We start from the raw sequence: 15,224 nt of genomic DNA, 5'->3' as shown, positions 1-15,224 counted from the left end.
TCTTACAATGTTTTCAAAGTGAAAACCGTGTAGCTCTCCAGCTGCATAGACCAGTTTTCTCTCCAAATATTGAGCCTTTCTGAGAAAAATAAATGAGTGTCCGTGGTTTGCACCATAGGGGGGGGGGGGGGGGGGGGGGTGCTGATAAAGCCGATAACCGGCTCCACAGAGATCGGGGCACCATCTTTACAGGGTGCCCCAATCAGAACAGACCTGTTAATCCACCTCCACGGAACTATCACTGGTGATCCCCCCCACTCACAGCCCGCTGACCCTCACCATGTCTGCAAGTTTACCCCGCACTGCTTGCAAGGTCCCCTCTCACTATATCCTCACATGCCATCAATTACCCTCCTCAATGCCATCAGCCCTCTCCCCCACCACACTTAATGGGCAGCCGCCCCAGCCCCCCCCCCCCCCCACCCTCTCTTGTCGCTCTCTAGAGGGCCTGCCCCTGGCTCTGTACCTGGAACTGCTCTGTGGCACAGGTTGTCACTGCCAGTGTGCCAACCTGTGCCAAGGGACAGTGCCTTCCCATGTCCCTTCCCCCCCCGGGGGGGGGGGATATTTGAAGACATGAAGACGCTTCACGTCTTCAAATAACTGTCACGCTTTCAAGGTGTGAATATTCAGTGAGGGGGGATCATGTAGCGCAGGGGAATGTGCAATTACATGAAAATATATTCAAAACATTAAAATTAGTTTCTTGCCATTTTCCCTGGAGTTTTTGGCACATCGACGATCCTGTGGTGTGCAAAGGTGGGCTTAAAATCACCTCCAATGTGTTCTGACTTTACCACGTCAGTTTTGACTTTATGAGGCCATACCAGCAAACAAAAGGGCTTAGGAGAGCTAGGAGGGGGCATGAGAAGTCCTTGGTGGGTCGGATCAAAGAAAACCCAAAGGCTTTTTACTCTTATGTGATAAATAAAAGAATGACCAGGGTGAAGGTAGTAGTGGGAACTTATGCATGGAGTCAGAAGAAATAGGAGAGGCATTGAATGAATACTTTTCTTCAACGTTCACCAAGGAGAGGGGCCATGTTTTTGAGGATCAGAGTGTGATACAGGCGGGGAGGATGGAGGAGGTAGATGTTCTGAAGAAGGATGTATTAGCAATTTTGAAAAACCCGAGGGTCGACAAGTCCCCTGGGCCAAATGGGATATATCCAAGGATTCTTTGGGAGGCAAGGGATGAGATTGCAGAGCCTTTGGCTTTGATCTTTGGGTCCTCACTGTCGACGGGGATAGTGCCAGAGGACTGGAGAGTGGTGAATGTTGTTCCCCTGTACAAGAAAGGGAATAGGAATGACCCTGGTAATTATAGGCCAGTTAGACTTACTTCGGTGGTCAGTAAGTTAATGAAAACAGTCCTGAAGGATAGGATTTACGACCATTTGGAAAGATGCAGCTTAATGCGGGATAGTCAACACGGATTTGTGAAGGGTAAGTCTTGCCTCACAAATTTGATTGAATTCTTTGAGGAGGTAACGAAGTGTGTAGATGAAGGTAGAGCAGTTGATGTCGTATACATGGATTTTAGTAAGGCGTTTGATAAGGTTCCCCATGGTCGACTCATGAAGAAGGTAAGGAGGTATGGGATAGAGGGAAATTTGGCCAATTGGATAAGTAACTGGCTATCACATAGAAGACAGAGGGTGGTGGTGGATGGAAAATTTTCAGACTGGAGACCAGTTACCAGCGGTGTACCACAGGGATCAGTGCTGGGACCTCTGCTATTTGTGATTTTTATCAATGACTTGGAGGAAGGGCTGAAGGGTGGGTCAGTAAATTTGTTGATGACACCAAGATTGGTGGAGTAGTGGATGAGGTGGAGGGCTGTTGTAGGCTCCAAAGAGACATTGATAGGATGCAGATCTGGGCTGAAAAATGGCAGGTAGAGTTTAACCCTGATAAGTGCGAGGTGATTCATTTTGGTAGGAAAAATGTGAATGCGGATTACAGGGGCAACGGCAGTGTTCTGAGGAATGTGGAGGAACAAAGAGATCTTGGGGTTCATGTCCACAGATCTCTGAAGGTTGCCACTCAAGTGGATAGAGCCGTGAAGAAGGCTTATACTGTAGTGTGTTAGCGTTTATTAACAGGGAGCTTGAGTTTAAGAGCCTCGGGGTTATGCTGCAACTGTACAGGACCCTGGTGAGACCACATTTGGAGTATTGTGTGCAGTTCTGGTCACCTCATTATGGGAAGGATGTGGAAGCATTGGAAAAGGTGCAAAGGAGATTTACCAGGATGCTGCCTGGTTTGCAGGATAGGTCTTATGAGGAAGAAAGGTTGCGGGATCTAGGGCTGTTCTCTTTGAAGCGGAGGAGGATGAGATGCGACTTAATAGAGGTTTATAAGATGATGAGGGGGATAGATAGAGTGGACATTCAGAGACTATTTCCTCAGGTGGATGTAGCTGTTACAAGGAGGCATAATATAAGATTCAGGGTGGGAGATATAGGAGGGATATCTGAGGTAGGTTCTTTACTCAGAGAGTGGTTAGGGTGTGGAATGGACTGCCTGCTGTGATAGTGGAGTCGGACACTTTTGGAACTTTGAGGCAGTTATTGGATAGGCACATGGAGCACACCAGAATGACAGGGAGTGGGATAGCTTGATCTTGGTTTTGGACAATGCTCGGCACAACATTGAGGGCCGAAGGGCCTGTTCTGTGTTGTACTGTTCTATGTTCTATTTGGCCTTTGCCAGCTGTTATGTTCCGCCTTTCACAGTCTCAGAAAAGACAAAGTATTTCTCAGATGCAGGCTAGAAATGTCTTTGAAAGTGTAGGCACTATTATATCATGGGAAATAAGCCAATTTTACTGAAGCAAAATCTCACAAACTTTAACCTGACAAAAGCCCCAGTTTAAAACTAAGTGACTCTGGAAACTGGTGGACCGTATGCATGTTTTACAAAAGGCATGAATTTACTTACCACTGGAGTCCTTTGAATAACTATTGGATGGGAGGGGGGCGGCATGGTGGAGCAGTGGTTAGCACTGCTGCCTCACGGCGCCGAGGACCCAAGTTCGATCCAGGCCCCAGGTCACAGTCCGTGTGGAGTTTGCACATTCTCCCCGTGTCTGCGTGGGCCTCACCCCCACAACCCAAAGATGTGCAGGATAGGTCGATTGCCACGCTAAATTGTCCCTTAATTGGAAAAAAAAATAATTGTGTGCTCTAAATTACTAAAAAAAATATTGGATGGGTTATATAACAGTTGGTTGATTCAATCTCCCTGTATGTAGGAACCAAGAAAGAATATGCACGCCAATCATTTTACCACAAAACACACCATGACCTTTCACTGAGAAATTCACAGTGCATTTGAGAGACCTTAGAGAGTGAAGCAAATTTACAAAACAACAAATTAGGGGTTATTCTATAACTCTGTTCATGGTGTCACAAACACAGTTAATAGAAAATGAACAGCCATCTGACCAAATCAATTCCCTCATTGACAATTGCACTATTCAGTGAAAATAAGGTGTTGCGCTTTGGTTCAGGAACCAATCCCCCGTTTATAATATTATTCCTATGGGAAAATTGGTTCCAACTTAAGACATTTCGACTTCCAACGCAGTTTTCAGCAACCAATTGTGCTGTGAGACAACTCAGTCATGGAGACCATCACAACTAAACCCAGTCTAATACTTAACTGCCTTTCACACCCTAATTTTCAGTTGGCTAATCGTCAGGAGCTTGCTTATTTCTCTCCCTACCTTTTGAAGGAAGAATACTGGGGAAAATTCTGGGAAAGATGATATCTTCCCAACCTGGTTGAATTCTTCAAGGAAATGTAGTTACCGCTTTAGTGTTTGCTCACTCTCAATATTGTTGGGTACAGGCTCCATTCCGAGACTTTTGAACACCTAATTTTGCCTGACAATTTAGTACAGAACTGAAGGAATGCTGCAAGGCTGGAGACACTTTCAAATGTGTTAAACTGAGAGCTTGGCTGTCTCTCTCTGATAGTATGGCAGTATTTGAAAAAGCAGGGGAGTTACCCTGGTGTCCTCCTCACTGATATTTATTCATCAATTAATCTGGGACTACTGTCTTGAGAAGAGGATAAAGTAGGAGTGTTTGGTAGGTCTGTTTTCATTTGATAACCATTACACCATCAATGATGTAAATCACATCATAATACATCAGGGACTGCAGTGGTTCAAGAAAGCAGTTCACCACCACCTTCTGAAGGACAACAAGGGATGGACAATAAATGCTGGCCTAACCAGCGACTCCCACATCCTGTAAATTAATAAGAAAAGATTCTATTTGTATTCTATATCCTTGTGATATAAGAATTGGATGACCTTCCTTGTTCACTATTTTCTCAAACTGAAAGACATTTTAAATAAGGTTGACAGCTTAGCTCCAACAAAAGATAGATGGAAAGTGGCACTTTGCTGGCAGTGATTTTATCATGAAGTTAGCCACGGACTGTAGAAATAACACACATGCTAAAAGAAAACGAAGCAGGTTTTCAATTTAATTGAGCCCGAGGAGAAAATTTATTTGAAAAACATTGTAGCCAATATGTATATTTTCATTATTATCTGAAAAACATTCCGCGCAGAGGGTCACTCAGCAGTGAACAAAGACCTGCTGAAGATCTTGGGAGATATTTTGAGTGGTTCCATCAACACTCCTTTTATTGCACTGGAACATGCTGCCATAGCATAGAGTGGCATTGACTGCATAATTCAAAGTATTTGTTTCTTATGGCCTTTCGGCTCCAACTTTGCAGCCTGGCCCCTTTCCAGTTACCATGGTTTTTTATTACCTTCTAATCTGAACAAATCCCTTCTGGGTAATTATGCCTCTGGTCACTAAATATTAATTTCCACTGTAGATTAGGTTTTATACTTATTGTACTGTTGTGGCTCATAAATGAATAGTAATAGGATGCTAATACCAACAGAGTGTAAGGCATCAGGCATTTGATAGCGCAGACCTGATCAATGCATGTTTTTCTTATTAGAAATGTTTCCATTTTTGGCAGTGTTCCCAAGCAGTTTTGAATATCCATTAAAGGAACATTATTCAAATCAAAAGGTGCATGGCCATCCTTTTCTTTGTTGTTTGGTTGCAAACAGATAGGAGTGAACAGCTTTGGTCCCAGTACAAATGTCAGAATCTGCACCCTTATAACTTTTGGCACCAACTCTGCCAAAGATTGTGGGGCAAAGGGAAGCTCATCTCATTATAATGATAGGTGCGTCTCACATGCTTGTCATGGCTGAGAGGCCTGTCAAATGTCCTAACCAGGGATACAAGTCCACTCTCCAGCTCCCCCTCCCCCAGAATGAAAGCCCCCCACTAACCAATGTTCGCTCAATCGTCGCTGCAGTGCATCTTGGAGATGGTACACACTGCTGCCATTGTGTGTGAAAGGAGTGACTGTTTACAGTGCTGGAGCGGGTGCCAATCACCAGGGTTGCTGGGGACTAGCTTCTTAAGTGTTGCTGGAGTTGCATTCATCCAGGCAAATGGAGAGTATTCCATCACATTCCTGATTTGTGCCTTGGAGATGGTGAACAGGCATTGGGGATTCAGGCAAGTAACTTACTTCACTTAACTTTAAACACTTTGTGAATAAGAGATGTAATAAACCATACTGTCTTGCCCTGGGTTACAGAGTTGTTAATTGCTTTGATCCAGCTCACATGCAAACAGGCCAATTTAATTTCTTGGCTTGGTTGGTACTAGTGTAAGAGTAAACTGCTATGGCTTTCCAGGCAGACCATCACAAGTGACTTATCTGGAGTAAGGGTTTCTATTCAACTTTGCACCTTTGGCCAGTGGATGGATTGTTCTGCACCCTCATTCAGTGATGCACCAGTAGGCCTATCAATAAAATCATCTGGCTACACTTTACAAGAATGAGTTCTCAGAAGTCTTCCAAGGCTAGATTCAGATAAAGGACGAGATTCTCCGACCCCCCACTGGGTGGGAGAATCGCCGGGGGTCGGCGTGGATCCCGCCCCCGCCGTCCTCCTAATTCTCCCGCCCCCCCCCAAAAACCGGCCTGGCGTGAGTCACGCTGACTGCCTCGCAGAATGGCGGGGTCCGGCACGACTCAATGGGCGCCGGGGCTGCACGAAATCTCAGGCCCAGGATGGGCCGAAGTCCCGCCCGTCTGTTGCCAGTCCCGCCGGCGTAAATTGGAGTAGGTCCAGCGGGATCTGGCGGCGCGGGCGGGCTCCAGGGTTCTTGCGGGGCGCGGGGGGATCTGGCCCCGGGAGGTGCCCCCACAATGGCCTGGCCTGTGATCGGGGCCCACCAATCCGCGGGTGGGCCTGTGCCGTGGTGGCACTCTATCCTTCCGCACCAGAGGCTGTGGTCCTCCGCTATTCCCGGTGTGGAAGCAAATCACTCTACGCATGCGCAGGGATGATGCCAGCACGCGCTGGTGCTCCTGCGCATGCGCCGACCCGTGCCGGCTAGCAGAGGCCCTTTGGCGCCAGTTGGTGCGGCGCCAAGCTCCTTTCCTGTCGGCCGGCGGGGCACCAACCAATTCGGGGCGGGCCCAGCCCCTGAAGCTGCGGAGGATTCCGCACCTTTGGGGCGGCCCAACGCCGGAGTGGTTCACACCACACCATCCCGCCGGGAACCCCGCTCCGCCGGGTAAGGGTGAATCCTGCCCAAAAAGTTCAATTCAAGGACAATGAGTGTAGTTAGGAGAATGCTTCTGATGAGAGAACAATCTTGGATTTACTTCTCATCACTTCCGATACGGTCAGACCCCTGAGAGATTTACTGAACAATTCCTCCATCTCTTACCCACATGAACAGTTAGAGTTATTGAATGTTGCAGTTTGTAAGGAAACTGTTCACCCCACATACCTGTACAGACTCTTTAAAAGAGTCCAATTTAGTCCCATATCCTTGTAAATCAGTGCTCCTCAAATACTTGCCCAATTGCCTTTTGAATGTTCCTATGGAATCAAATTCCGCTACACTTCCAGGTACAGGAGTGCGTGTTTCACACCATAAAACTCTCTGTGTGACATAATCCTTTTCCTTATTCATACTGTTAATTGAAATTGAAAATGGGAGGCTTCAACAGGCAACTGAAGAGGCAAGCGCAAGTTTGTGAGGTGTGGAGGCAGGATCGGAGGATTTGCCCTTGGGCAGCTCTCTTCAAACCCTCCTGATATGTAGCAATCAGGAATGTTCAACTCACACTCCTGCCCATATTTAAGCCAGGTCTCCATTATAGACATTATTTCATCAACATGTGAGGGAATCTGCACCTGCAACTTGTCAATCTTACTTGCAACATGTCTCACATGAACACAAGTCCATTCCAACACCATGCTAATAGACTTCTTTCCTCCATCTATTTACTGTTATGCCTTCACTATTCTTTGTCCTGTTGCCGTGACCCTCTTGGGTTTCTATTCAGCGAGTCTCCCCTCTCTACCTCTCGATCCTGGTATCCCATCCCTGTCAAATTAACGTAAACCCAATCTCATTGGTCCCGGGGCCCATTCAGGAGCAACCCGATAGAACTGACAAATGATCATTGACATGAAAGGTTTGTTCATTCTTCTTCCTTTGCCTATACTGCCAAACATGCTGAGCTATCCCAACATTTTCAGTTTTTATTTCCGATTTCTAGCATCCACTGTATTTAGTTTTTGTACCAGTGATATGCCTATCCAGGCATAATGGAGGCAATACAACATTCCAGTTCATGCCAGTTGCTGCACAAACAACTGTGTGTGCCCCCCAGCTATTGAATCCCCTATAATGACTACATTGCCACACTTTCCTCTACCTCCCTGTGCAGATGTATTTCCCATATGTTACCCGATGTGCTTCTGACTGTGCCCATCCCCCCCTCCCCCCACCCCACCATCCACCCCCACTGGCTGAGGTGTGATTGCTGACACTGTATTCAACATTGAATACAGATTTGTGAGTCCCCACTCAGAAGGGTTTCTGCACTGTCTAACCTGACCTATTGGACTCCCCTGTGGTCACCCACCATCTCCCAAACTCTCTTCAGCTGCAGAATGACTACCTTCTGAAACATGCTAGCCAGAGAACCCTCCGGTCTTTCCTTTAGAAGTACCAGCAGTTTACCAAGCTGAAAAACTCCCAGCTTGAACAGTTAGCTGCACCTCCTGCATAAATGGTTTTCCAGGTGTCATGCCCAGTACAGGAATGCCATATTATGAACTTTTAGTCAAGCCTTTTTACAATTGGACACAAGCAAGCTGTTAAGATGACTGCTGCAAATCATGTGACTTTGCCATTTGGACTTCAGACAGTATCAAGTCTCTGCCAAATACCTAATTAATTTTGGACATAGGTGAGTGTACTTCACATCCATTTGTGGAATTCACACATCTCATTGTTTATGGATGTGTTAACACCTAAAGACTATGGTTTCCAGACTGTTTGTCTCCATATTACATACTCGACAAAAGGGAAGATCGAAACTCAATGTCCACTATCACCTTCCACATCTAAACTAGACTGTATGAGCCTCAGAAATGTTAACCCAGCAGATATTTGATCGAAGCTGGTTTCAGGGACTGCATCCTTATTACCCCAGGACCCATCAGAACCATCAGTCGTCAGTAAGTCTGAGAGCCAGACTCTGAAACTAGGATCAAGCAATCAAGCAGCCGTACTGAACTTGTTACAGTTTCAAAGTTCATCTCAGAAACAACATCCTGGATATTTGACTACAAGAAACTTCACAACCTGCTGTGAACTCTTTCAAATCCATTCAAGAAACCATAGGCCTGCCATATGGGAGACCACAAATCGTAAATCAGAGACTTAGTTAACTGTCATCTGTAATGGGACACACCTTTATCTGTATCCAATCTTTTGCATGTGTGCGTGTGTGGGTCCGTGTGTGTGACATTGCATTAATTCAAAGTAAATGTGTAAGATTAAATAATCTTCTTTATTTTAAACTTATGTAAGTTTGATGCTCAATTATTTAATTGAATACACAATCCAAGGGTAAGAAAAGACACAGCTCTTTCCATACAAAACATATTAATTACATGTAATAAGTGGGCACATGCATTCTGTCGATGACGCAAGATGCACAAAACTTAAGCCACAACTGTCCTGTTTTGTTAGCTGTCAGTGATTTCATATTGTTTAGTTAACTTTAATACTATTTAACTGCTTAGCTAACACTAAAACACTAACTCCAACAGTAAAACAAATCCTAAGTACTGAACAAATAAACCAACAAACTCATTGATCGTTAAATAAAATACTTAACATTAACAACTGAATGCTAATCCTAAATGCAATACTTATCTATAATTGCTTGGGGACATTGTGTAACTGATGGTGACCACCACACCCACCTTTAATGACACTGGCACATTTCAAGTAATCCCGAGTGATCTCTGCTATCTAAATCAGGCTGCTTGTGGTCATAAATTCAACGGGGGCCGAGCACATTTTACAGGAGAACTGGAGAATTTCTGGATTTTGGCATCGCAATAAGGCAGCAGGAGATAGGTTCATATGAAGGATAAGGAACCTCCTTTGGGTCACCTGGAAGAAGTTGATACTTCAAGATTCGTCCTGCGGAATAAAGATTGCTTCTGTTGTATACTGGATTTATGCCAATCCCTACTCCAATGGGCAAGCCAGTGAATTGACACAGGAAACCCCTGGGCAAATTTCTCACCAGACAGGTGCACCTGCAGCTGAAATAATTGTAAAAATCTGCACAAGCAAATTCACTTACCTGTTTCTTTTACAAAGCTTTTGCTGTCCCTGCCCCTTTAAGTTTCCTGTTGGTTTAGACCAAGCATGTTCCCACAGACTCCATATTCCCTTCATTACCTCTCCAGTAGTTCACCAGATGTGTAACCTATGCTTATCTAAGCTCTCCAAATTAGTGTCCTCTGGAATATTGTGTGTTCAGGTCAAGGGCCTGTTTCTCTTCTGATGCACTTTGTTGAATTTGTCCTCAAAATTAATCCTAATAGGAAAATCAAACTTTATTAAACAAGTTATCTTCTGCATCCCTTGTTACCTGTAAGTTACACTTTGGACTGTTGATGTCAGTATTTCCTTGTTATCCATAGACTCCCTACAGTGCAGAGGGAAGGCATTCGGTCCATCGAGTCTGCACCGACCCTCTGAAAGAGCACCCTACCTTGGTCAACTCCCTGGCCCTATCCCCATAACCTCACCTAATCTGCACATCCCTGGACACTAAGGGGCAATTTAGCAAGGCCAATCCATCTAACCTGCACATCTTTGGACTGTGGGAGGAAACCGGATCCGGCACCTGGAGAAACCCACACAGACACGGGGAGAATGTACACACTCCACACAGTCACCCAAGGCCGGAATTGAACCCGAGTCCCTGATGCTGTGAGGCAGCAGTGCTAACCACTGTGCCACCATGCTATAACATTTATGAAATATTGAAAATGATGTAAAACTAATTGGGGATTAAAAATTTAATTTCTATGAGGGCTCCCAGATTTTCTGCCATTTCTTCATTTCTCTGGGAGCTTTTGCTGATCTTCTGCTGAAGTGGGCGATCAAGGACCCTCTGTGAAAATCCTACCTCGACAGTTTACTGAAAGCTCTCAATAACACAAACTTAAAGAAGAATTAAAGGGGCAGCAAGTCCAGAGTGGTCTCCTGCACTAGTTCCAATCTCATAAAGCTATCGGAGTGGAATTTTCCTGATTGATTTCCCCCAATATTGGCCTTTCTTTTGCATCTCCCACCAGGATCACATGGATTTCAAGTGGGGTGTGCTGTCAGAAAATTGTGACACACAGATTATTGTGTGAATTGGGCTGAAGCGTGTCTTCTGTTTTTGTTCATTAAAAGGAAAGACTTTAAGTCTTCAGCATAATAACTGGATGCATGGCTATGTCTAAAGAACCAAAAACGCCTTTCTGTTTGTTTCTGCAATTTGAACCATCTCAGATATTTTCAGCAGAAAGAAAATGAAAGTGTTTTGACACAAACTCAAGGTGACAGCAAAGAACACAACAGGCTGGTGCCTCGAGTATGGAAGTGATGTTTGTGAGCGCCAAGTGGCATATTGCGCAGTCGTCTAGCATCAGACCATCTGCTGCGAGCCAGTGAGTGCCAGGCAATGCCCCTCACCTTCACAAAGGAGCTGAGATAGCACTGCCCCCTACTCAAAGCAATTACTGCCAACACTGCTCCACTTAATATACACAGAATGCCAGCTCCAATTACAGACCATACCTCTCTATCAATCATTTACCTCCACGTGATCACATTATTGTTTACTGGCTGGGAGCTCAGAGAGTGGGAGAGGCCTTACACTGGCCAGTTTATGTCAGTCCAAAGAAATAAGGTAATGAGGGAGAAAGAAAGGATTGTTTTCATGCATATTTGCCTACAAGATTCTCTCCCTGATTAGATTCTAATGATATAAAAGGTCTGTGCCTTTGACTAATGACGGCAGATCAAGCAGGCTGCAGGGCCAACACAAAAGAAAAGAAGGCAGTCGGGGGAGACAAGCTGAATGCACACACTCTCTCTCTCTCTCTCTGAAGAGTTAGTGGATTGGCACTACCTATGCATGCCAAAGAGATCATTAATTGCCTGCTGGAAAGCTACCGCATGTGACTGCAGCTACAAGTCAAGTGAAAGTCAGTTCTCCTTTTGACCGAATATTTTCTGCCTCAGTTTCACTGCCGAAGGCAGCAAGTAACGCAGCTAGACTGCAGAGCTGGAGTTATTTCTCACAGAGGGCTTTTAAGTCGTCCCTCTCGAAGATGTCTGCCACTACAGTGAGCACACTGATGGGATTTTCAAGCTTTTCTTTGATGGCTAATCGTTTGTGAAACATCACTTTTTAAAAAAAAAGTTATTTGTGTCTTTGAGCTTGTTAATAATCACAACGACTGGTCCAGTTTGAAAAATAAATAGCTCATGTGGACAGCGTATCCAGCACAGGCAATGTTCAACACTTTGCAATGCCTGAGAATAAGAATATCATATTCTGCACGGCGAGTGCGTTGACATACCCCACTTTCCTCCCCAAAACTACCTACAGGAAAATAAAGCGATGTTTTAGCTTCAGAAAAGGTAAGTTTTGTTGGAGCGTGTGTCAGCAGCTGTGAAGGTAGCCAGTCTGTACATAACCCACCACCTGGGTTTGAATGCTTTCACTTGTGGAAATTTCTTCACAGCGTGTGAAAATATATCTCCTCACTTGCAAGTGTTTTTCTCTGCATCGTAGCAAAGATGCATTGAGCTTTACACAAAGATCAGATGGGGCAATTAATTGATGTTTGTTGTGACCAGCAATAAATGTTCCATCGCAGATTGTCAGTAGGTTGACCCTTTATTTTTGTGTGCTAAAGTGAATGCACACATTAGATGACTACGGTGTTGTAAATCAGAAAGGTGAAGCATATCTTTGAGCTGAAGTTGGCTCTGATGGCCTAGTACTCAATAATTTAATTAGTGATTTAACCACAGTGATTATATTTTCTACTACCAGCATTTATCTCCTGTATTGCCTGTTTGGTCAGGTGTAGCTTCACCTGTAATCAGTTGCTCTTGGCTAAGTTGCTGTCTATGTGTTTGTGATTGAACAGGTATCTTTGGTCAGCGTCTTGAAGATACTGTACGATATGAACGCAGGTATGGCACACACATGGCACCAACACTTGTGGAACAATGTGCAGACTTCATTCGCCAGAGAGGACTGAAGGAAGAGGGTCTTTTCCGGCTGCCTGGTCAGGCAAATCTAGTTAAGGAGTTACAAGAGGCCTTCGACTGCGGTGAGAAGCCATTGTTTGATAGGTAAGGATTGTAATATTCTGTTCATAGACATTTCTGAATGTCTGGTTGAATTGAGTTCTCTAAACTATTCCTCATATTCCAATGCACACTTTTGATTAAGTTTAAGAGAGAGAAAGGACTTGCATTAAAAAGCACCCTTCATGACTACCAGGCATCTCAAAATGCCAATGAAGTACTTTTGAAGTGTAATCATCATTGTAAGGTAAGAAACACAGCAGCCAATTTGTGCACAGGAAGCTCCAATAAACAGTAATCTAATAATGACCGATGGTCTGTTTTCGTGATGCTTATTGAGGGCTATGTTTTCACCAGGACACCAGGCATAACACCCCTGTTCTTCTTTCAGATCATGTCATGGAATCATTTACAAACAATTGAAAGGGCAGGTGGGACCTTAGTCTAAAGTCTTAACTGAAAAACAGCACCTCTGACAGTGCAGAACTCCTCCATCAGCACTGCACTGGTCTGTCATTTTTATGTTCAAGTTCTGAATTGTGACTTTAACCCAGAATCTTCTGACTCATAGGTGAGAGCTCCATCAACTGAGTCAAAGAGGATGCCTTTGCTGGCGATATTTCTTTCAGTGGAAACTGTGGGCGCGATCTACCAGCCACGTCCCATCAGAACCGGGGCTTGACACAGCCGGTAGATCTCGGGAGTGGCCTCCCCCGGGATTCCCAACGGCCGTTAAGCCTCGCGAGATCTAACCAGACCACACAATGGGCGGACCCAGTCTCTCACGATTAAGTGAGTGACAGAACCCACTTAGCCATGGACGCGCCAGATCTAACGGCCACCCGGCATCTATTGGTCTCGCTTTGGAGACCCCAGCTGGGCGCCGTCCAGTACTGGTGACAGCCTGGTATTGCAGGTGCCAGCTAGAACCTTGGCAATGTCAGCCAGGTACTCTGGCAGTGTCACCCTGGCAGTGCCACCCTGGCAGTTCCACGGTGCCCAGTTGTCAGTGCCAGGCTGGCAGTGGCACTGCCTGGGTTCCAGGCTGGCATTATGCCCACGCCGGGATCGGGGCGTGGGTACCCTGCCCATGTGATGTGGGGTGCAGAGGGGCTCGATGACCCCCTTATAGGTGCTTTGGGGCTGTCCGGGGATTAAGTCTGGGACGTCATTTAAAAATGGTGGATGAACTCTGCTCACCGGAACTCAGTGCAGGAAATGACGCTGTGTGGCCTCGGCGAGGTTGGGGAGAGGGGCTGTTCCCCACCGGGGCACTAAGTGCTGGGAACGACCCTGCTAATCCTGCTCGGAATGTTCTCTTTTTTAAATTAGATCGCGCCCTGTAATTTTAACTAACCATCTTACTGACTACAGGACAAAGCCTTGAATCTAGATTTGTGTTATTATTTATCATTACCATCATTGATGTTGAATCAAACATTTGACTTTTCATTGCATAGTTTTCAATATTATACAACTGTTACAGCTCATAAATTAAACATTTATCATTATAAATTAAGATGAACAGTTTCCTTACAAGCTGGATAGTTTGTTTTGTTGAACAAAGTGATTGAGGGACAGAAGAAATGGGTGGTATTTTTCTGAACTCTGGTTGAATGTGTTGCCGTGCTATTTTCCAGTTCTGTAAATTACTATCTTCCTAAACGTTTTAGTTACAAGCTGAATGGTTAATAAATGTAAGAGTACTTGAGAGGCCTTTCGAAGGCCATAAATATTGTATTGAACCAGGCCCCTGTGTCGTAATTGTCGAGATTGTAAGTGAGAAGATATTGCTGTCTTTCCATTAGGTTTGATGTGAAAGCTTTCAGAGCTATTAAGATTTTTAACCATTCTGTCCAGCATTCAATGGTTTTCTCTTTAACCAGCGTACTACTATCCATACTCATTAAAACATCCTAATGTAGCAAAGTATGAAAAGAGTTTCAGACTGATTCAATGAACAGGCAGGATATGAAGAAATCTATTCAACCTGATAATACAGGTTCCCTTCTGACTCATTCATTATCTTATTGTTTATTAATCATTCACAAACCATCTTCTTCAGCAGATTGCTTTTTAATCTAAAATTAGTTGCTGCAAAGCATTAGTCCACAGTTTCCAAACAAAAATCATCTGAAGTTACAGTTGTCAAGTTCTCAAAGCCAGAGTCAAGATTGTTATTCATGGTCCTGTCTTAGTCGAATGATTGTTATCCCAAATTTGAAAAAGTAAGCAAGGCTGTATTGTCCAGTAAGCTTGGCAAAGTTGGAACAGAAGCTTTAAAGCACAGAAGCAGCTTGAGGATATATGAACCAGTCTAAATATAATGTGGAAGGCAGTTAAGAGAAAGGAAATGAGGGAGGATCTGTTTCAAAGTAGTCAATGCAAATACACATGGAGGCTTGGCAGGAGATGAGGAAATTGTTGGAGCTCAGGACAAGATGGCTGACCAAACCGGACG

At 44.7% G+C, this 15,224-nt stretch overlaps 1 protein-coding gene across 7 annotated transcripts in view; it reads left to right on the top strand.

The window, feature by feature from the left end:
- The window catches only part of arhgap24 (Rho GTPase activating protein 24), a 1,044,996-nt gene that overhangs the window by 955,830 nt on the left and 73,942 nt on the right, over positions 1-15,224 (top strand). For 6 of the 7 annotated variants that reach the window (XM_038791764.1, XM_038791766.1, XM_038791765.1 and 3 more), the window contains one exon: positions 12,601-12,808. In XM_038791764.1, coding sequence (XP_038647692.1) covers positions 12,601-12,808 — 208 coding nt within the window. Of the gene's footprint in view, positions 1-11,316; positions 12,086-12,600; positions 12,809-15,224 lie in introns of those variants that run through there. The other variant, XM_038791769.1, reaches the window with a different exon arrangement.

Source organism: Scyliorhinus canicula, chromosome 3 (assembly GCF_902713615.1).
Source record: "Scyliorhinus canicula chromosome 3, sScyCan1.1, whole genome shotgun sequence".
Classification (NCBI taxonomy): domain Eukaryota; kingdom Metazoa; phylum Chordata; class Chondrichthyes; order Carcharhiniformes; family Scyliorhinidae; genus Scyliorhinus; species Scyliorhinus canicula.
The sequence above is the reverse complement of the archived record's forward strand: the minus strand, read 5'-3'. Positions and strand labels throughout refer to the sequence as shown.